The 23,546-nt window shown below is 44.5% G+C and overlaps 1 protein-coding gene across 1 annotated transcript in view; it reads right to left on the reverse strand.

The window, feature by feature from the left end:
* Window positions 1-23,546, reverse strand: part of plekha6 (pleckstrin homology domain containing, family A member 6) — a 293,021-nt gene that overhangs the window by 47,307 nt on the left and 222,168 nt on the right. Inside the window, exons 9-12 of the mRNA XM_078546389.1 lie at window positions 18,064-18,239; window positions 16,362-16,829; window positions 12,399-12,879; window positions 9,216-9,299 (exon numbers count right to left, since the gene is read on the reverse strand). Of these exons, the coding sequence (XP_078402515.1) occupies window positions 9,216-9,299; window positions 12,399-12,879; window positions 16,362-16,829; window positions 18,064-18,239 (1,209 nt within the window). The remainder of the gene's footprint in view (window positions 1-9,215; window positions 9,300-12,398; window positions 12,880-16,361; window positions 16,830-18,063; window positions 18,240-23,546) is intronic.

A 23,546-nucleotide genomic window follows, 5' to 3' on the forward strand; every position in this document is an offset into this window, starting at 1 on the left:
TAGGCCACAACTGGAGTACTGTGTGCAGTTCTGGTCGCCACATTATAGGAAGGATGTGATTGCACTGGAGAGGGTGCAGAGGAGATTCACCAGGATGCTGCCTGTGCTGGAGCGTTTCAGCTATGAGGAAAGATTCGATAGGCTGGGGTTGTTTTCCTTGGAACAACAAAGATTGAGAGGGGACCTGATAGAGGTGTATAACATTATGAGGGGCATAGATAGGGTAGAAAGGAAGGCACATTTTCCATTAGTAGAGAGGTCAATAACCAGGGGGCATAGATTTAAGGTAAGAGGTAGAAGGCTGATAGGCGAGTTGAGGAGAAATTTTTTCACCCAGAGGGTGGAGGGAGTCTGGAACTCACTGCCTGAAAGGGTGGTTGAATCAGAAACTCTCGTAACATTTAAGAAGTATTTAGATATTCACTTGCATTGCCATAGCCTCCAGGGCTATGGGCCAAGCGCTTGAAAATGGGATTAGTCTAGTCAGAGCTTTGTTGACCGGCGCAGACGCAGTGGGTCGAATGGCCTCATTCTGTGCTGTAGACGTCTATGAGTCTATTGCTGTAAAAAGAAACATGTCGAAGCTTTTCATCTTGCACTCATCAGGACACTTCGCAAGAATACCAATATAAGGGGTAAACAACAATTCATAATACATGTGAAGAGAGTGCTGGTTGTTTGGCAAGTGGACTCTGATTGGTCGAGGCATTGCCATGGAGTATGCACCAGTGATGGTGACTGACAGTTAACTGCCAAGCATTGTTTGAAATTTAAACCAAACAGCTTGACCCTAACCAATCAGGGTTTGGTAAGCTGAGAACAGTAACAAAACAATGGGGGGGAAGATGAGGAGCGAATTTTTTATGATCTGGAATGCGCTGCCTGAAAGGGTGGTGGAAACCGGTTCAATGATAACTTTTGAAAAGAAATGAGTTAAATGCTAAGGGAAATGTTTTATAGGGCTACGGGGAAAGACTAGAGGAGTGGGACTAATGGATAGCTCTTTCGAAGAGCAGTGCAGTCACAATTGGCCGAATGGCCTCCTTCTATACTGTACAATTCTATTCTTCGAGACATATATTAAATATGATAAGGTGCTACATAAATGCAAGTCTTTTTTTATGGACGTTATTGATTGAAATTTGAAGAAAGGTGTTCGCATTAAGGGATAAATATATCACATCCATGTGCAGTGCTACTGAGCTTGACAGCAGGCAACAAACAGATTCTGAACTACAAAATCAATGGTGCTGAGTTGGAAATCGGTAAGTGAATGAAAACTTGCCAGTTGTCAGCCCAGGTTCCGCTCAAAAAATTCTATTAGTTAATAGCCTTACAGTGGCAGGGATTGAAAAACTTAAGTTAGTCAATAGGGAAGTTGGTGGCTTAGTTCACCATTCTAATCAACAGGTCAGCATTTACAAAACAGTGGCACCTTACGAATTCTGGTAGTGTTATCAAATGTGTAATCTGATTTCAGAGGCGTGAATGAGTCAAACATAACATTCACTTTAAGCACACACACCTTCTTGTGGACATATAGCAAGAACGTCACATCACAAATGTGTTTGGCATGCAGTACATCTACTGTAATAACACATAACAAAATATCCGGCAGCACTCACGTTCAGAGTGAACCATGAGTTTAGAGTCACTGCAATAATGTCATGTAAATTCTGGTTTAATGGAAGTGACAATGGCTGCAACTCATGACAGTAAAATATTGAGCCAGAGATTACGGAGTCATTGTAAACCTGGAGCCACTCTGTAAATAACTTGAGGTCATCCTTTATAGACTGTGAACTGTGTTTCCTTCAATTTGTAGCCTTAAGCTAAGCTATCGTGGAGCAAATTTCAGCTCATAAGCATTAGCCAATCTTTCAAAGGTCATCATGGATTGGCTGGGGCCTCTTGACCTCGGTCATGACCTCGGGAACCTCAAACACCAATTAAGGGCCAATTAAAAACTACTTTCCAAAACATGACATTGCTTCAGCCATTTATTATGTGGGCTGAATAACCTATTTCAGTGCTCTAAATTCTAACTGGTCTATGCACCACATTAGCTTCCTCTCACCCCACTTCACCTTAACCAGTCAACATGTCCCTCTATTCCTTTCTCCCTCACGTGTTTATCTACCTTGCCCTCAAATACACCTATACCGTTGGCGGAATTATTCCATGTAGTAGCGGGTTCAACATTCAAACCACTCTCTCTCTGAGTAAAGAAGATTCACGTGAATTCCCGATTGAATTTGTTCGTGACCATTTTCTATTTACGGCCACTAATTTTGTACTCCTCCCTAAGTGGAAAGATCTTCATTACATCTACTCCATCGAACTCCATTTCATAATTTTAAAGTTATCTATTGGGTCGCCCATCAGGCTTCTCTTTTCTAGAGAAAAGACCCCCACTCCCACTCCGCCCGGCCTGTTCAGCTTTCCATGTTAGTGGTCATTTCAGTCACACAATCGTGAGCAGCCGCCGAACGGCCGCACAATTGTGTGTTGCCTTTGAGGTGTCACAGCAGCAGTTGTCCGAAATGAACGGGGTCACAGGCGAGAAAGCAGGCAATTTACCGAAATTAAACAAGGGTGGAGCATTCCGGAGCGACTGCAAAAATGGAGGGGCGTCTATCACATTCTATTGAATCGTCTGCAGGGCTTTTGGCAAGATTTATACAAACTTATTCAACGACAAGCGACAGGAACTTTAATGAGATCAACGCACTCCAGACAGTGCATTACCAGGATGGCAGCCAAGACAGAAACAAATAAACACTCAACGGAGAAGTATCAAGGTTTGCCACATTCTTGGAGACAGTGAGGGCCATGCTAATAAATGTAATTCCCATTATTACCACCAGTTACAATTACATCATTTAGTAGTCAAATATTTAGACTTAGCTCAAACATGATTTGCCCTTCAAAGATGCAAGCACTCTGATCTGAATCATCTCGCTGGAGGAAAAACCCTTTGATATGGTTTGTCCCTTGCTAAAGAAATCTCTTTAATATTTTTAGGGCCTTCTTATTACCATGCCTTTTGATGTGGGTTTGGTCCCTATTGAGTAATCCCCTTTAATTAGTTTGTTCCATTCGAAAAATGTTACAACATAGTCTCCTGGAGTAGGTCATGTCATGAGCCTCCTTACATCGTGCCGATGTATACAATTCAATCATAACACTGTACTTCATCATATATGTTGCTGTTGTTTTGTATCTTTACATTCTTTCAATGAAGAACAGTGAAGTGTTCATGGGCTGACAAAGCCACAGTGTGTAACATCCTTCCATGACCATCACCATCTTTATAGCAGCTGATAGGGGGGTTAGTTCTATATGGCAGGCAGGCTTTGTGGACTCCTACAACCCAAATGCTGAGGGGTTGGGCACTCACATTCACAAGTAATCAGCTGGATGTGAACCCAGGGTTCAGAAGCACGGGCCAGGACAAGACTGGAGTGGGGTTTGAACCTTCCACCTTCTGGTTCAGAGGCAGGAATACTACCATTGGTCAAAGGCTCTCTCCACATCAAACAGGTAAATATAATTCTACTATTAACAAGCTCAGGGCTTGTTTTATCCTTTGCAATGTCAATCTGTTAATTATTATGCTAAATGAAGGACTTCAATGTCTTTGTTCTGTAATCACAGCTATGTTGTACACATAAACATAACAAAACACGTCCTAACCGGCTCTTGGATTATTTGCATCTAAACTGGTTCTCTGTTATGTCATTGTTTATAACAACCTATATTATGAGAAGATGTTGAACATTTTTAAAGTCATTCAATCAATTGCCAGCAGATACACATTGGGCCAAATGATCTCCTTCTATGGTGTACCACTCTCTGATTCAATGATTGTTGTTTCTCATGATCTTAAAGAACCATTGACTTAAACTCTTTGCTCACATGGTCCACACTCAAGAGTTAGGCCCAACTCACAACCTTGTCACTTCACCTTTGACCGATGGGAACGGACACCAGGACACTTTACCACATCGAGTCCCACCTGTTGGTCCAAAAATTCTAGCTTCCTTTGTAACTGAAGGTCTAGAATTTCATCCTGCCACGTCACAGGAGAAAGGAGTCACAGAGTTAGACAGCACGGAACGAAGAAGGAAGCAAAGAGTTAGTCAGCAGAAAAGAAACAGACGATTAGAGACTCTAAAAGGGCCCAGCTATAAACTGTGTTACTCCAGACAAGATATAGTAAATAAGGCAGACTACTGTACTGAACAATCCTTCTCATGAGCAGTTTGACCCTTTCAAACGCGGTGCTGTACAGGTTGTCCTAAATCTAATTGTTACATTTACTGCAAATACAAAAGACTTCAGAAGGCAAGTCTTTGATGGGAAACTGAATTGGTTCCATTGTCCAAACTGATATTTAATGGTCAAAGGGACAATCCTGACCCACAAACTTATATCTCAGACACAGTACTAAATCTACAACATGCAGAGCTTAGGGAGCTGTGGCCAGATTAAAGCACCCGGTAGGGATTGATTACAAGGCTATTATGTAGACCCTAGCAGGTTCTATAATTGAAGTCAAGAGAGTTGGATAAACATGAGGAAAATGATGAGAATGCAGTTCTACATTGAATACAGCAGAGCAGATAGAAATCTAAGCAGGCAAGTTGATGTACAAGGATGTAGTGAGAGAATGTCCAGATTATCCCCAAGCCCTGGTTCTCATTGGGGTATGGTTCCACAGATACTCATAGCACTTTCCAAACACCTGTTCTTCCTTCAGCTGTACATCTAGACACTGGATGTCAGCAGGGCTGAGCGACTGCAGATGACCTCCTGGTTGAGCCCAATCCTATCCTCTCTGGACTCACAAACACACAAATACACAGATTTATTTCCCAACAGGAATCACTGGATAACTATCACAAATTGGCTGATTATTCCCTCCCGCACCCTAGCCGAGGGACATTGAGATTAATTGAACTGAAGACCAACAATCACCTTAGCTTAGGATCAGTTAACACAGCACAGTAGAAAACAGCAGTGCATTGTAGCTGCAGACAACAGTCTTCAAGGTTAGAACTGCGACCACTAATAATGCAAGTCACACAGCATGGAGATCAGAAGTAAATTTCAGATGCAGATAAACCACTAAATACCATGTGATGTGACAATTGCCAAGTTCACAAAGGAGTTTTTCACACCTCAAGGCATGTAAGTATTCTCCAAGCCTGCCCAAACTCACCACAACTCCTCCACACACATATGGCGAGTCAAAAATCTGCCCAAGTAACTAATGTTTGCACTGCTGCCAGAGATGTTCTTAAACTGCAACTGCCAGTTTTTAACACTGCGAGTTCCACCAAACACCGACTGCAGCATAGACTAAAGAAGTTTGAGCTTTCACTGGCTTTTTCCAATCCTGGTAATTAAATATAATTGGTCTAATTAAATCTGATTTCAGTTACAGGCTGTGGTGAAGTGGAGTACCATGTACCTTTAAGAGAATGCAAGAGGACTAACCATGTGACAGTACTGACCAATCAATATACAAAGGGGCTACTGGTTAAATGCAAGTCTTGAGCTGGAGGTGGTTTGGGGAGCACGCAAGGATTTAGTGCTCTGCCTTCTGTTGCAATAAACAATCACAATTTGTTCTTCTGTTGGTCTCTCTCCATTATTGATTAGCAAGCATTAACTAACAAGTGTATTCACGATATATATAAATGACTCGGATGAGGGAATCAAATGCAATATTTCCAAATTTGCTGACGACACGAAACTGGGCGGGGTTGAGAGTTGTGAGGAGGATGCAAGGAGGCTTCAGGGTGATTTAGATAAGTGCGTGTGGGCAAACACATGGCAGGTGCAGTATAACGTGGATAAATGTGAAGTTATACGCTTCAGTGTGAAAAACAGAAAGGCAGAGTATTATTTAAATAGTGGCACATTGGGAAATGTGGATGTACAAAGGGATCTGGATGTCCTTGTACACCACTACCACCTAGAAGGACAAGGGCAGCAGATAGATGGGAACACCACAACCTGGAGGTTCCTTTCCAAGTAACTCACCATCCTGACTTGGAAATATATCGCCGTTCCTTAACTGTCACTGGGTCAAAATCCTGGAACTCCCTCCCTAACAGCACTGTGGGTGTACCTACACCACATGGATTGCAGCAGTTCAAGAAGGCAGCTCACCCCCACCTTCTCAAAGGCAACTAGGGATGGACAATAAATGCTGGCCCAGCCAGCGAAGCCCACATCCCGTGAATGAATTTTAAAAAGTCAATGAAAGTAAATAGGCAGGTGCAGCAAGCAATTAAGAAGGCAACTGGTATTTTGGCCTTCATTGCATGAGGATTTGAGTTCAGAAGTAGGGATGTCTTACTGCAGTTATACAGGGCCTTGGTGAGACCACACCTGGAGTCCTGCGTGCAGTTTTGGTCTCCCTACCTAAGAAAGGATGTACTTGCCATAGAGGGAGTGCAGCAAAGGTTCACTAGGCTGATACTGAGGATGGCAGGACTGTCGTATGAGGAGAGATTGGTTCAACTGGGTCTGTATTCACTAGAGTTTAGACGATTGAGAGGGGATCTGATTGAAACGTATAAAATTCTAACAGGGCTAGACAGACATGGGTGCAGGGAGGATGTTTCCCTGGTTGTGGAGTCTAGAACCAGGGGCCACAGTCTCACAATACCAGGCAGGCCATTTAGGACTGAGATGAGGAAAGATTTCTTCACTCAGAGGGTGGTCAACCTGTGGAATTCTCTACCACAGAAGGCTGTGGAGGCTGGGTCACTGAGTATATTCAAGAAAGAAATTGATACATTTTTGGATATTAGGGGCATCAAGGGGTATGGAGAGAAAGTGGGAATATGGCGTTGAGATAGAGGATCAGCCATGATCGTATTGAACAGGCTCGAAGGGCTGAATGGCCTACTCCTGCTCCTAGTTTCTATGAAGGTGTGCAATTCGAGTTTACTTGACTCGTGAACTCATGGACTCAAGACATAAAACAGACCAAGTCTGCAACTTGTCTAGAACTCTGCCACCCAGCATCATGTACTGCACCAAGTCCTGTCCTCCCGTCACACACAATCTCACTGACTTCCTGCTGCTCAACACTTCAAAATCAAAATCCTCATGCTCAATGGCCTTTCCAAGCTCTGCCACATCAACCTCTCGCAGTCCCTGTACTCTGGTTCTCCGATGCCACATCTCTCCACTTCACCACTTTAACCGCCTCAATTCCCACATCGCCATCAACCCTCTGTAACACATTCCCTAAGCCTTGTGAATTCTCCCTCCAAGAGGGGCTCCTCAAAACCTCTTTCTTCAACCATGTTTCCAGTCATTTCTCCGAAACTTCCTCTAGATGTTTGCCACCTGCTTTTCCTCTGTGAAGGGCCTTAGGACATCTTTCCATGTGAAAAGATGCAATATAAACATGTAAAATGGAGGGAATGATAGCATTGTGGCAATGTTACTGGACTGGTAATTCAGGGGCCTGGACTAATACTTTGGAGACATGAATTCAAATCTACTATGGCAGCTGGGGGGGTTTCAATTCAATTAACTACTAAATCTGGAATAAAATGCTAGTCTCATTATCACAGAACTACTGGATTGTCATAAAAATGCATTTGCTTTACTAATGTCCCTCAGGAGAGGAAATGTGTCCTCCTTACCCGGTCTGGTCCATATGTGACTCCAGACCCACAGCAATGTGGTTGCAATTCACCTTGTAAACTACATCACAAACAGGCTATTGGGCTAATTCTGTGTGACTCTACAGTGGGAAATGTCTCGCAGCCACTCAGCAGTGCTTTACTGCCCTTTAAACACTGTTTTAGGCAGGCTTGACAAACTGCAAGGGTGTCATTCACTGCACGGACCAGGAAAGCATGCCCGGCAGTGCATATACTGCTGGCAGCGGGGACAACAATGGTCAGTGGCAACCTTACCTTTGACCCAGCGATGGTGGCCTACCAACGCACTGGCAATTTCTCTCCCTTAAAGTACGCACAGTGGAGGTAATCGCCAGGGCTCTGAGGGAGGTCAGATGGGACTAATCAAAGGGGACAGTGGATCTTAGCAACTATTGCACAAATGTTCTTCTGCCTGTGCTACCATTGGCGTGGTAGAAACTGGTAAATTTGTGTGACTTCCAAACTTTGCCCTGGTTGTGAGGTTGAAGGAGTAACTCGAATGGGCTACAGTTTTTCAACAAAAATAATAAACCACCCACACGCCCTGGGATGGATAGATAACAGAATGACCATTTCACTGGACATGGTCTTCAGACAGGAAGCTGATGTTCTGAGTTTTCAGCCAGTCCGACTGGGATTAAGCTCATTGCTCTAAAGGAAAAGAGGTTCATGATTCCCCCCATTGGTGGGCAATTCCCGTTTGGTGAGAATTACATAGAATTTACAGCACAAAGCGGGCAATGGGGCCCAACAGGTCCTTGTTCGGGTCTATGCCCCATAAGAGTCCCTTTTTTTTCCCCAGTTGTTCATGGGATGTGAGCATCGCTGGCTAGGCCAGCATTTATTGCCCCTTCCTAATTGCCCTTGACAAGGCGGTGATGAGCTGCCTTCCTGAACAGCTGCAGGCCACACGGTCGAGGTACACCTGCAGTGCAGTTAGGGGAGGAATTTCAGGGTTTTGACCCAGCATCAGTGAAGTAACAGTGATGTATTTCCAAGCCAAGATAATGACTTGACAGGGAACTTGCAGGTGGTGGTGTTTCCACACACCTGCTGTCCTTGTCCTTCTAGGTGGTAAAGATCGTGGGTTTGGATGGTGCCGTTGAAGGAGCCCAGGCCATATGAGGCCGTTGGGTTCCAGGATCTGGGTAGGAGCTAGGCCTGGTTGCCATGGTCCTTCAACTAGAAATCTGGAGCCAAGAGCTATCACCTGGAGGTGAGAACTGTCACCTATTCCACTGTTCGAAAGTGGGAATTAGCAACGGGAGCCGTCTTTGGGAGCTGGTGCTTCCAGGCTGGAACTGGTTGAAAGATAAGCCAGGAGAAAAAAAAGATGTTTTTACAGCCAAAATTAGCGTGATTGAGATTTAGCAAAGCTAGGGGATTCTAGGAGTTACTGGATTTTTAAAGCAAGCATAATGATTCCACGTAATCGCCTTCCTTGAAGACACAGATTTGCTTATTAAATCCTTCTTGCATTAATCCAACTGAATTTACATTGCACATCAGTTAGGAACATACCATTCTGTCCTGCATTGAGTGAGAGGCAGTGAAGTGGCATGGGTGCAGTCCGGACAGTCTCCTGTCTCCAGAATGGTCGTATTGCTAGAAACAAAGAGGACAACTTTTATTTAAAACTGGTCCCAGTTAGAGTTGGATTATGTTTATAGAGAGTCCGATCTCCTCAGCAAGGCCTACTGAACTCCTGTGAAGTCGCTATAGAAATGCAAAAGCCGTTGCAGTTAACTATGCTTCAAGCTGCAAATAGAATCTTGATAAAACTATACAACAAAGTCGCCAGATGATTTTGTGATTCTTATAGTTTCTTTAATCCTCTTTTTTTTTTTAAATGCCTGTATGGTGGTGATGCTGTCACAAGCTGCAAATGTACCACTTACCCAGCGTCGTCAGAACCACAGGGCAGGGGCTGTCACCCCTGTCTGAGCGTTAAATACCTGGAGAGTTCACCCCTGACTTTCTCGCCGGGAGAGCGGGGACCCTGGCATTCCGTTAAATCCAGCCTCTGGAGAACTGTGAGCAGTTCCGGGCACCTCACCTTAGGAAGGATACGTTGACTTTGGAGGGAGTACCATGTAAGTTTACTATAATGATACCGGGATCCCACGGGTTAAATTATCACAAATTACACAAAACAGGGTTGTATACCCTGGAACTTAGAAGTTTAAGGGCGATTTGATGGAAGTTTCAGGATAATAAGGGAAACAGGTAGGGTGGATCGAGAGAAACTATGTCCGCCTGTCGGGAGTCCAAGACTTAGGGCCATAGTGAAAAAAGAAATTAGAGCGAGACCTTTCAGGAGTGAAGTTAGGAAACACTTCAACACACAAAGGGAGGTAGAAGTTTGGAACTCTCTTCCGCGAATGGCAATTGGTGCTAGGTCAATTGCTAATTTTAAAACTGAGATTGGCAGATTTTTGTTACTCAAAGGTATTAAGGGATATGGGGAAAAGGGAGGAGAATGAAGTCAGGTCACAGATCAGCCATGATCTCATGGAATGGTGAAACAGGCTCGAGGAGTTAAATGGCCTCCTCCTGTTCCTATATTCCTAAGTAATATTAAGATGTTTATGAAGATGAAAAGGTCATTTGGTCCAACAAACACACTCCTTTTTAATTGTTGAACCTTCCCATTGTATTCCTTCCTGTTGTATCCCCTCCCCATCATATCCCTTTTCTCTCCAGAGTCACATTAATTGTCCCAAACACCATAGTACAGCTCACTTCAATCTTCTTCCCTGGTAACTTATTCTGCAACCTTTGAACGAAAAGAACTTTGTGATGTTTGCCTCTATGTTAAAGGTAACATATAAGTGGGAGCGTTGGAAAGATTCCACCTGATTTTCCTTCCTACTCTTAACTTCTTTATCTTGAACTTGCATTCACCGTGTGCCACAATGAACAACCTGCCTGGACTGCATCGCTTCACTTCTTAATCTTAAAAGGATAAACTGAAATACACAAATTTATTTAATTCTGTAACTCCAGTGGCCCCCTAATGTATGAGCCTTTACGGTGACTCTTTGGCAGGACAACACTCATGTTCCAAGCCAGCAGATGCTGCTAACTCTTAACCTCCAATCCCTCTATCCAACCTTCCACTAGCTTTCCCTAAAGGCATCTTTCAGTTCAAATCAACATATAATTCAAATGAAGCTATGTAGACATTTGAATTGTGTATTGATTTGAATTGAAATCATGCAAAAAGGTGTCAACTGTATTTCAGTTGGGATCAGTCTTGATTGAGTCAGAAGATTGAAGGTTTAAGTCCCATCAGAGAATTGAGTGCAGAACCGAGCCTGATACACCAGTGCAGTACTGAAAGAGTGCTGCACTGTCAGAGGTGCCATCTTATAGATATTATATCAAGGCTCTGTCTGCCCTCTCAGGTGGACATAAAAGATCACATGGCGCTAATTTGAAGAAGAGCAGCAATGTTTCCCCAATTGTCTTGGCCAATCCCTCAGCTAACATTACTAAAAACAGATTATCTGGTTATTATCCCATTGCTGTTTGTGGGACCTTGCTGTGCACACATTGGCTGTACAACATGTTTGTACAGCAGTGACTGCACTTCAAAAGAACTTCATCAGCAGTAAATGTTGAGGCTGTGAAAGGTTGCTATACAAGTGAATGAATATCTTTCTAAAAAGCTTCCTGTGCTGTTTCAGTGCTTTATTTCAAATTACTGGATAGTTTAAGCTTTCTGAGTGAAAACAAACATTTACAGTAGACGACATAGAATTTATAGCACTGAAATAGCCCTTCAGCCAACTGGTTTAACTGCTCAAAGGCAATTAGGTATGAGCAATAAATGCTGGCCTTGCCAACGACATTCGCATCCCACGAAAGGATAAAAAAATTGGTCTTTATGCTCCACATGAGCTTCTTCCCCCTGTACTCCACTTCACCCACTTCTCATATCCTTCTAATCCTTTCTGCCTCATGTACTTATCTAATTTCTCCTTAAATACATCTAGGTCCTTCACCTCAACTACTCCACAAATACTGTGGTCACAAGGGCAGATCAAAGACTGGGATTTCAAAGGTGAGTTACCCACCTTCTGACTCTCCAAAGTTTGTCCACCATCCACAAGGCACAAGTCAGGAGTTTAATGGAATACTCTTCACTTGCCTGGATGGGTGCAGCTCCAATAATACTCAAGAAGCTCGGCACCATCCAGGACAAAGCAGCCTGCTTGAGTGCAACCCCATCCACCACCTTGGGCATTCACTCTCCCCACCACTGATGCACAGTGGAAGCAGTGTGTGCCATCTGTAAGATGGACTGCAGCAACTCACCAAGGTAGACAGCACCTTCTAAACCTGTGACCTCTACCATTTGGAAAGACAACGGCAGCAAATGCATGGGAGCATCACCACCCCCAAGTCACACACCATCCTGACATGGAACTACGTCAGCATCGCTGGGTCAAAATTCTGAAGCTCCCTCTGCAACAACACTGTGGGTGTATCTACACCACATTGACAATAGCAGTTCAAGAATGCAACTCAACATGACCTTCTCAGGGGCAATTAGAGATGGCTCATAAATACTGGCCTTGCCAGCAATGCCCACATCCCATGAATGAATTAAAAACAAGAACATGGTGAGCGAGTCCCAGATTGTTACTCTGCATACAATCAACCAGACAGTTGAAAACGTGCACTGTAAAAATAGGTTACCTTTGCACTGCGAGACCGTCGCAGTGTGTACGCTGGGTGGCCAAACGCTTCGTCCCTTCGTGGCGGCAATCTCTCAAACCGGGTGCTCGGAGACCTCACTGGAGAGTAGACATGGTTCACCACGAGCGGACCCTGGGATGGCGAGCGTGGCACAGAGCGTGAACGGGGCTGAAGGGACAACCTCCGCATCGTGCCAGTGACGCCATCGACCTCATGGGCGTACGCCTGCTGCGCACCGTGCCACACAGGTGAGCCCTGCCCGCTGTATGCCCGTCGGTCCTGCCAGTCCCTTGGCAGAAATGCTGACTGTCGCTCATCGATTGACCACCGTGCTGTCATCCTGTCATAGGATGGTACAGAGCAAATGCTGTCTGGACGACCACCAGGCTGAATGAACTGGGGGTACTCCTCTTGGTAATAGGGTGATAACAGTCTATAATATTCTGGCACATCTCTGGTTGGAGTGTGGTACACCTGAGAGCTGAAGAAAAGAAATACCATCAGGGCCACAGCTAACCAATATAGAACTTCTTTGTAATAACCATGGCATGGACAGAAATATTTCTTTTCATTGTTAAATCAATTTCAAGCCAGTTGGTGAAGTATGAAACTAGACACTAACACTTTTCTGGATACTGGGTTTACTCACAGAATGCAGCAGTACATATGTCTATTTCCTACCTACCAGCAACTCATTGTCGCAGCAGTCTCTCTTTATAAGTGCTCTAAGTAGTTAATTAAACAATGCCCTTCACCAGTGTATCTTAACAATATAGTTAATATACCATAAGCAATGACATCTGTTTCTGCCAATTGGGTTGGCAGGTCATTTAATCATGAGGGCATCATGGGAGATCCCAATTCCATCTTCTCTCAATCTCCACATGCACTCACTGCACAGCATGCTGGATAGCAGTCAGAAATGAGAGCACAGGACAGCTTTCCCTTGCCTATCCTAGGGGCGCCGAGCTCCACTGTATGTCCTTAACACTCCACCACCACCACCACCACTACTCAACCTCCTCGACTGCAGTCAGCTAATTATCCAGGGAGACGGTGTCCAGTGACTGACCTACCTCATCCAACTGGTTCAGGTTCCACCAGGTGAACCACTCTACCTGGTATTTCATGTATTTGGCCCCCTCTCTGTGGGGGGGTGTTTGGCTTTTTTGTCATCACTCAAGGCGCATAACCAGACACTGCCACTAAAACAGGTTGGGCTGTGCAGCCAGATTTTTCAGCAATTCTAGTGCGTGAAACATTTTTCAGAACCTTTTAAATCAGCCTCTGAGCATCTTACTGCGCACGGTGACCCTTAAATCATATTCCCAACATGAGGAGGCAATAAAGGGCTATAAGTGCAAAAGAAGAATGGAGTTTATTTCCAGAGGGACAGAATTGGAAAGCAGAGAGGTCATGCTAAAACATATATAGAATTCTCGTTGGACCACATTTGGGGCAGGATCTTCCCCTCGTCGGGCAGGCCACAGAGCGGCCATGAAATGGTCCACCTCCCGCGATCGGGCCCTGACCGTGATTTCATGCCAATTAATGGGCAGCCAGTGTGAAGCGAGCATTGGGAGCCTCAGCGCTGCCGGGGTGGGGAGTGGCAGGAGGAGGGCGAGCACTCAAGTTTGCGCATGCGCTGGGGGGGGGAGGGGGGGGGGGGGGGGGGGAGCGCTCACTGAAAGCTCCCCGAAGGCACCTCAGAGCTGCCTCAGGGAGCTGAAGATTTTTATAATGAAAAATGAAGAATCTACAATTAATATAAACACGTCCCCACAGGTGACTCAGTCACACGAAGTGGGACATGTTAAAAATGGGTTTAAAAAAAATGTTATTTTTTTTTTAATTCACTGTTGGAAACCTCACCCTGCCGGTGGATGAGGCTTCACAAAAAATGCAAAGGCCGCCTGGTCTATTCGCCCACCCGCCAACCGTAAGGTTGGACTGGCAACGAAAAACTCTACTTAACTACCTGCTTAAGGGACTGAATAGGCCTCTTAATTGTCGGCAGGTGAGCTGCCGATTCTGGCGCCCGCCCACTTGCCTGCCGACCGAAATATCGCCCAAGTGCGTGATGACATTGGGACGCTCGCTCGACATCACCGTGTGCTATTTCACGCTTGGGTGTGTCGGGCACACACCCACAAGCCAAGCTGAAAATCCTGGCCTTGGAGTACTGTGCTTAGTTGTGGTCTCCGTGTTAGAAAGATGATTTGGAGGCACTGGAGAAAGTACAAAAAAGATTTATAAGGATGCTACAGAACTGAGAGGTTATAACTATCAGAAAAGAATGAACGGGCTTGGACTCTTTTCTCTAGGAAAGAGAAGGACGATGGGAGGCCTAATAGGGGTCTTTGAAACGTTGAAGGGTTTTATAGGGTCGACATAAAGGAGATGTTTCCACTTGTGTGGAAGCCTAAAACTAAGGGACATAAATATAAGATAATCACTAATAAATCAAATAACAAAATCAGGAGAAATTTCTTTACCCAGGGAGCGGTTAGATTGTGGAACCTCCTACCACAATGATTGAGGTGAGGAATATTGATGTATTAGTTCTGATGGAGAAAGGAATGAAATGTTATGCTGATCAAGTTAGATGGTAGGGTGGGAGGGGATTCATGTGGAGCACAGACATTGGCATTGGCCTGCTGGCCTGAATGGTCTGTTTCTGTGTTGTAAAACTTTATGTAATTCTATATTATGTGTGTCCACTTCCTTTTTAAAAGGTGACAGCAGATTCTATTTCGAACATTGTTTCTGGCAAAGCATTCTGTGTCCCATCAATCATCTAGGCCCCAAGCTCTGGAATTCCTTTCTTCTCTGACATTCTACCTCTCTGTCCTCCCTCAAGACTCTCCATAACACCTACCTCTTCGACCAAGCTTATGGTCGCCTGTCTTAATATCTCCTCATGTGGCTTGATGTCAAATATCAGGCAGATGTAAAAGATTCCATGGCACTAATCAAAGAATAGAAAGGGGGTTCTCCATATTTATCTCTCAACCAATGTATATTAATTGTGTTGAATTGTATACAGGTGGTGGGCATTAACTAGGAATATACTTGATCTCCCTATAAATAGACACAGACCAAAACTGTGGTGGCTGAGTTAGGAGGTGTATGCTTGTAATATATAATTCTGTAAATAAATATAAAAGTTTGTAAGGATTGGCTCCAGTTTCTATCCTTTGCCAACAGACCTCCTGGAGTAGAACAACCAAATCACTGAATCAAATAACCTGGTCATTATCACATTTATGAAAGCTTTCTGGGTGCAAATTGATTGCTGCACTTCCTACATTACAACAGTAACTGTACTACAAAAGCACTTCACTGTTGTATAGGACGTTTAAGACATTCTGCAGTGATGAAAAGAACTATATAAATTAAATTTCCTTCTTTCAAAATGTATAGGACCTTTATTGAAAGGAAAGCATAAAATAGAAGCGATATATTGGATTTTACAGTGCATGTGACACATGTCGGCATAGCAAGTAAAGTGGCATAATAATTACATTATGGGGCTAGTAATCCAGACTTCTAGACTAATGATGACGGGATGAGGGGACAAGTACCATCACAGCAGTCAAGGAATTTAAATTTAGTTAGTTAAATAAATCTGGAATAAAAAGCCAGGGTCATGACTGGTCACCACGAAACCAACAGTTGCTGTAAAAATCCATTTGTTCACTAACAGGCTTCAGGGAAGGAAATATTCTTTCCTTACCTGGCCTGGCCTATACGTGACTCCAAACAGCAATGTGTAGATGACCTAGCAAGCCACTCAGCTGCATTGAAGCCATCACAATGGACTGAAGCAGTTCAAGAAGGTGGCTCACCACCACCTTCTCAGGGGCAATTCGGAACGATAAACAAATGCTGCCCTCGCCAATGAAACCCACATCCCGTGACTGGATAAAAATTAAAGTAGAGTTACAGATATGGTCCTCTCACCTCCTCAGTTCGTCCTGTGGTGGTGCAGACCTGCGCATATTAACCCACTGCTGTAAGTGGGTCAGTGAGGACTGACGCTGTGCCATTTTCTCAGTGTTAGTACGCGGGACAAAGCCCCGCCGATGCACCGTATTTACCACGTCCTGTTGCAAATACTCTTCACCGGGCCTACCAGGGGAGGAATGCTGCCAGTTGTGTCCATTCGGTTGTTCAGACCTCTCATATCCTGGGTGAGTTCTCAGCTCTGGACCAGGGCTGCTGGGGTCAAAAGGTGCTTCCTGCACCGTCACACCATTAACCTTGGCCACCGGCTCATTGCTAGAGTCCTTCTGGTCGCTCGCCCTGTTGTATCTTTCAAACCCATCCGCTTCATCTCTAACCCTTTCCAAGTCAGGTTTAATTAGTTGCTTATGATTGCTTGTGTGGTTCGATTCCGAGGGAGGTTTTATTTCATAACTCATCCCAGTGCTGCCAATACAACAGAAAATAGACAAATTAATGGTTTGTTGAATTGGACCGACTGTATTTTGTAACCAGGACCTTTCACTTCCACACATTAGGAGCACAGGGGAATGAGGTATCACCTATTCAGCCACTCCCTACAAAATATTGACGGAAGTCTCCTTCCTCCCTGATGACGTAGATCACGTACAATCTTCCCTACCGAGGGTTATGCTTCCAATTATTTAATTTGGGGAAGAGTTCTACAAATTTCCACCTGACTTCCCCCAAAGATAGTCAAGCACAACTGTCTGTACTTACAGTTGTACAACCTTTTATGAGTGGGTATGATATTGTATTGGTTAAGTTACTCCAAGTGGGGGGACGGTGGTCTGGTGGTAATGTCACTGGACTAGTAATACAGGGACCCAGGCTAATACTCTGGGGATACAGGTTCAAATCCCATCACAGCATCTAAATTCAATCCAATTAAAATCTAGAATTGAAAGCAAGTCTCAGAAACTAACATTAATTGCTGTAAAAACACATCTGGTTCACTCATGTCCTTTAGGGAAAGAAATCTGCTACTCTGATCTGATCTGGTTTATGTGTGACTTCAGGCCCACTGAAATGTGGTTGACTCTTAGCTGCCCTCTGAAATGGTCTAGCAAGCCTCTCAGTTCAAGGGCAATTAGGGACGGGCCACAAATATTGGCCTTGCCAGCGATGCCCACATCCCATGAAAGAATAATTTTTTTTTAAAAACTCCCAAGGCCCTGGATTGAAAATCCAGTAGATCGCCAGTTCAAATCTCACCATGGCAATTTTGAGAATTCAGCTCCAGTTTGCAATTAAGAACAAAATGGAATTCAAGAGCTGGCATCACTAAGGGGCATCACCATGAAGCCATCAGGCAGATCAAACAACGAAAATGGTTTACTCATGCCCTCTAGGGAAAGAACCCTGCCAACTCTTAAATGCCCTCGGAAGTGGTCTAGCAAGTCACTCAGCTGTACGGGGAGAGGGGGCAATTCAGCCATGTCAGCAATGCCCAGTACCTGATAATGAATAAAAAATATTTCAGGAAAGGACAGTGTGGGGTTGAGGGAAGAAAGGGATGGCATGGTTGGATGTAGTTCCTTTGAACCTGACTTGCACGTATAAACACCAACACAAAACTCCTAACACTCTTCATTTTCGACATGAGTGAAATGACTCTATTCAGTGCAGCACAGCCACATTGCTTGCAGGTCTGATATACCTGTTCAAGGGCACGGGCTGTATGCTCGCTGCCGCATTCATTGCATTGATCCAATCCTCCATCTCTGCCTTATTCTCCGCACACAAGTAGTAAGTCCGGATGCCTGCATGCTCAGCCTGACAATTAACGGAGCAGTCATTATTGTGAAAAACATCTGGCTGCCTGTTTACAATCAGCTGTGGGAGAGATAGGAATGGAATCGTCAATGTTAAGACAGAACCAGCCGCTGCTTCGAGAAAGAAAATTAGACTGGGAGAGAACCACAACTAGAAGGTAACAACCCGTTTTGTCCCACATGCTTGCATCACATTTCCTACCAACTTGAGATTGGCATCAATGCTGAGCAATATTCTTCTCTGGTCTACAATGAGCCTTCAGCAGGCACTGCCAATGAGGGTTCTGGAAGGACCAAAAGGGAAGAACGCCTTGTGGCAAGAGATTGCCAACCCTGGGGCATCCACATTGCCTGGCATTTACACCTAAAATCACATTTGGATCCATTAAGTGACAAGTGTTCCAGAGGGCTCATTGGCATCATTCCAAATAGCCACAACATTCATGCTGTGGCCCTGCTGAGGCTCATGACTGGTATCCCCATGTCAGAATGCGTGGATCCAGCTAAGCTGGTTTAGTGCCAGCCAGTGCTGCCCTCGTTCCCTAACCATCTCAAATAGTGCCATTTTTAGTCGCCCCTTTCAGGTCACCCGGACTGCAAGTGGTAAAATGGAGGAGCAGTCCTTCTCACATGACCTCCCAGACAAGATCATCATTAAACCCACTCACAAGTGAATCTCCAGTTGTGTTTCTCTCTCTGGTAACTGCATTTAATTTGTAATTACATTTAAGCCTGAATCATGCACCTCGTTCTTATTTTTTCACTGTTCCATTATTTCAGTGCTCAGTGGGGAATGTGAAATGGTATTTCTTCAGGCCAGGCACCTCTCCCATTTCCCTCATATTGGGAAGACATTACAATTCCCTCTTATAATGGTATTTCATGTCATTGTTAATATGTTCACTCAGAACCATTTCTTTAACCTGGATTTTGTTCCCCCCCACCCCCCACCAATCTCCAGTCAGCAGCACCTCCCTCATGTTGGTATCCAATATCCCCAGCAGGGACAGTTTTTCTTCAGTGCCTGAATTGTCCATGCAGGAGCCTGGACCCTGACGGCCTGTTTGATTATGGGACACAGAACACGGGTCAAGCCCAACCTTGTCCTTAACCGAGGTCCAACCAATCGCAGCTCGAGCAAGAGTCACTGCACAATGATCGGGAGCAAGAGCAGTAGCAGGATCCCTGGCTGCTTCTCTGCCAAGTCCAGGGTCACTTTGCATGTCGCTTGCTTTCTACTGAGATTGGGCACCTCAGCACCGGGTCCTCCCTTGTGCACTTACACCCCACTGAGCCACCTGAACAAGGACACTCTCATCAAAAAAAAAATGAATTTCAAAATTAGCATAAAATTACAGAATGATTACATTTGTCAAAATTATGCAATTATTAAAATGCATCAACTTGAGGAATAAATAGATGCAACAGGGTATTATGGGATGTTGAATGTATCTCATTTCTTGTCACGTGAATTACTTGTCCAGCTTCTACTGGAGTCAGATGTTAATGAAATGCCTCAAAAAAATGCATCTCTATCCACTGGGCAGCTTTAGACATTTGTAGTCTTCAAAAATATAAGTATGTTGGTAAGCAACACCAAAAGTTGACTTAACGGTTCAGCATCCCAATAAAATCAGTTTATTGATTCAGGTAAGATATCAGCAAAGTTTGGACAAGGTGTCAGAGTCAATGGAATTTGTGAACTCCTTGAGCTTCCAATGAAGCCTTTGGAACGCTCGTCACTTAACAGGTCCAAATGTGCCTTTAGGTGTAAATGTTAGGCAGTGTGGTCAGACCACCAGCGTCCTGGATTGTACAAAACTCTGTGTCGTCTGGACCACAGTTGGGGGAAGAGGCAGGCGTCAGGTCCCTCCAGCACAGGCAGCTCTCCAGTGCCTAGCTGAAATGGTCCACATGGGAGCCTGACCATTTATGGGTCCATTTGATCATGGGAAGCGCAACACAGTCAAATCCAGCCCTGCCTTTATCTGAAGTCCAAGTCAATACAGTTTGAACAAGAGAAAGGTGGCAATGGATCCCAGCATATGCATGCCACACGTTGGGACGCCAGACAGACTCTTACTTCCAATGATCATGACCCGTGGTCGGTACTAAGCACAGCCTGAATTTGAGGTAACCGCCTGAGTTTGGGACCTTGCGGCAGCCATGTTTTTTGAAGGCGGCACTCATTCCCCGGGTGGTCCGATAGGATTCAGGCTGTGGTACACTGCAAACGCACGCCGGTGATTTCTGCGGGTAGGATTTGTAGTTAATTTTGATTTGGATTCAATATCGCCTCAGTTAATTAGAAGAACTGGAAATTATACCTAGCTGAGATCCTGCAGAAATTCAAGACAGGCACAATGCAGCCACCTCTGGTGCAGGGGGGTCCTCGGCCGTGAGAGGGAAAGATAAAATGTCAGGTCAACCAGCAGAGTTTAACATAGTGAAGCACCGCACCGATAGGCTAGGCAAAACGAGAACAAGCATTTGGAATATTCCTGGCTTTTGAGATTCAAGATATAATTGAATTGAGTTATAAACCCCTGCTTTGGGGGAAAACTTTCTCTTCATTTCAACATGAAAAGGGGATGGTAATGTTTGGACAATCAATCCAGAGGCCTAAACTAATGCTTCAGAGACAAGAGCTCAAATCCTAACAGGGCAGCTGGTGACAATTAAATTCAATTTAATAAATCTGCAATAAAATGCTAGCCTTGTTATTAAGGATAGTAAAACTACTGTATTGAGGTTAAAAACCCATCTGATTCACTAATGCCCTTCAGGGAAGGAAATCTGCCGTTCCTTACCTGGTCTGGCCTACCTGTAATTCCAGACCCACAGCAACACGGTTGACTCTTAACATCCCTCTGAAATTGGCCCAGCAAGCCACTGAATTGTGGTCACCACCTTATCAAGGCAATTAGGGCTGGGCAGTGACACTCAGATCCTCAGGACGAATGAATAAAGATCATGCTAGTTCCAGCTGGAGAACAGGCTGAAAACCTAATCCCAGGCCTCGACCGCTTCTCTGGGAACTGGTTGTGAGGAGATCAGGTTTGCCAACTCTGACTGGGTGTATGCCTGGAAGTTTCATCATGTGATATTCCACACCCCTTGAACAGGCTTTCATCAGCCACACCTCGAATAGCTTTCAAAGGAAATGAGAAAACCGCACGATTGTTTTAATGTCCCTATGGCTTCTCTCCTGGGTGTTTAACTCCTGGAGACTACAGGGTGATCCTGGAGAGTTGGCAACCCATAGGGGATGAGCTAGAAGCTTTGAGTTATAGGTGCTGCATCCGGAGGCACTGTTAGGCTTGTGTAGGAAGTTGGCTTCAACGTTAAAGAAACCATAAAGTAAACGGAAATGACCTGTTTTAAGTGTGTGGATATTTTCCATTCACTTTGGTAGAGGGTGAATTGTTGGACAGCAGATAGCCAGTTACTGGGAGTTTGAAAGCACAGTGCTCTCCATTTCAGGAATTGTCCATTTTAAGTGGAAACTAATTTCCAACCACACCATTGCCCCCTTCAAGGATGGACTACTCTTTGAAAATTCATTAAAACCCTTCCATCGCAGCGCATTCCTCCCATCTGAAATTTGATGGCACAAGACAAACAAGGTTGAACCTGAAGGATTTTCTAGGAAGTCCCTTCCCCTCCATTCACACCCAACAGTTGGAAGAAAGCGCAAAAAGATAAAGGATTGGAGGGAGGGGGGGAGAGTTTCAAATTGTCATAAAGTCTACGGAAGTCATGCTATCTCTGACTCTCACATTCGTAGAACAGACTCACCCTCCAGAAGAGCGTCCAGCCACTTCTGAGTACTTCTGCAGTCATTCTCATGCCAGGCATCAGGTTAGATTAGAGTTTAATTAGAGGCCAAGTAAGCTTCCCGCCAGTATTGGATTTACAAACATTTCCTAGGAGGTTAATTTTTGCAGGTACTGTGTTCGTTTAGAACCTTCACGTTAACCCTGTTCTTAGCCCGCGAGTTCATGACTTTGTCGGGCAATACTACCCGAGGACACCAAACCTCTTAGCCTCAGTCTAAGTGAAGCAAGAGGAATTGCCCAGAAACTTATATTTGTCAACCCAGCACATGATCCCAATTGCTCCAATCTTGCTTCTACCGTGTCTCAAATATAAAACTACGAAACAATAGCTCAGCAGAACCAACTGTTATCTCCCCCTAGGTCGCAATTTGGTAGTCCAGATTAGGAAAGATTTATAGCCATTATATCAAATGGATATAAGCTTTAAGAGGGCAAGAGGATTAACACTTACCTTGTCTATATGTGAGAGGCTGTGTAGGCTCTCACAGGCTGGGATTTTCCAGCCCTGAGCATCGTTGCAGGTGGGACAGGAAAATCTAGAGAGCGGCCAAAAGTCAATTGACTTTTGGCCGCTCTCCAAATTTTGACATTCTGCCCATGACGATGCCTCCTGCTGGCGGGGCCGAAAAATCCTGCCCACATCCTCAACTTTCCAAAGAAAAGCTTCAAAAATGAAATATTGTCACCTAAAGGCAACAGTAAGCATTAAGGGGTTATGGAATACCTATCCCCTCCCCAACCAGTTACCCTCTTAAGGGGCAATGGGGCTCCGTCTTTGGCCCCTCTGTTTATTCATCTATTTCAATTGAGCTCCGACCAGAATAGCATGGGGGTTAGATTATCAACTTGCTGCCTGGGCATTGGGAATGCGATATAGAAACCAACAGAAATGAAACTTCAGCAATTTCTATAACACGTGCTTAAAGCTGTAATGCCTGCTCTTGGCCTGAGCACCAAGACAATAATCTACTCACGTGCTTTCAGAGGGAAGCCTTGGTTTTTGCCTAATTCTTCAATAACTAACATTCCAGGCTTGTTGGGGGTGACAAGCATTTTTTTTTTTCTGTTGCTGAATCTCACTCTAGAATTAGTTTTTGGGTTATGTTGTAGCGATTCCCTAACCGACTCATCGTAACTCTCGGATCTAGATTCCAGCTGCAGCCCTTCCCCAGGTCACATTTGCCTAAAGATTAAAATTTGGCTTTATATCTGGGAAAACTGCCGTAAGCCCGTCAGCACCTGAGGGGGAAGAGGTCGGGTAAAAATTATTTGGCTGATTCAGATAGCTGAAGGTTCTCCACCCAAAACATTCATTGGAGTTTCCACATACTGATGGACTTGCTGTTGTATTTCCAGCATTTTCTGTTTGTGGTTTGGATTCCGGGCATTTAAAGCTTAAGATTTTTTTTAAGTCTTGATTTTTTTTTTACTTTCGAGCAACCAAACCCATCATCATCAAACCCATTATCCACCTCAGAAAGAAACTCTATTGTAGATTGAGTTCATGCAGCAAGAGGCCATTTGGCCCA

The sequence above is a fragment of the Cetorhinus maximus genome, chromosome 8 (assembly GCF_964194155.1).
Source record: "Cetorhinus maximus chromosome 8, sCetMax3.hap1.1, whole genome shotgun sequence".
In the NCBI taxonomy this organism is placed as follows: domain Eukaryota; kingdom Metazoa; phylum Chordata; class Chondrichthyes; order Lamniformes; family Cetorhinidae; genus Cetorhinus; species Cetorhinus maximus.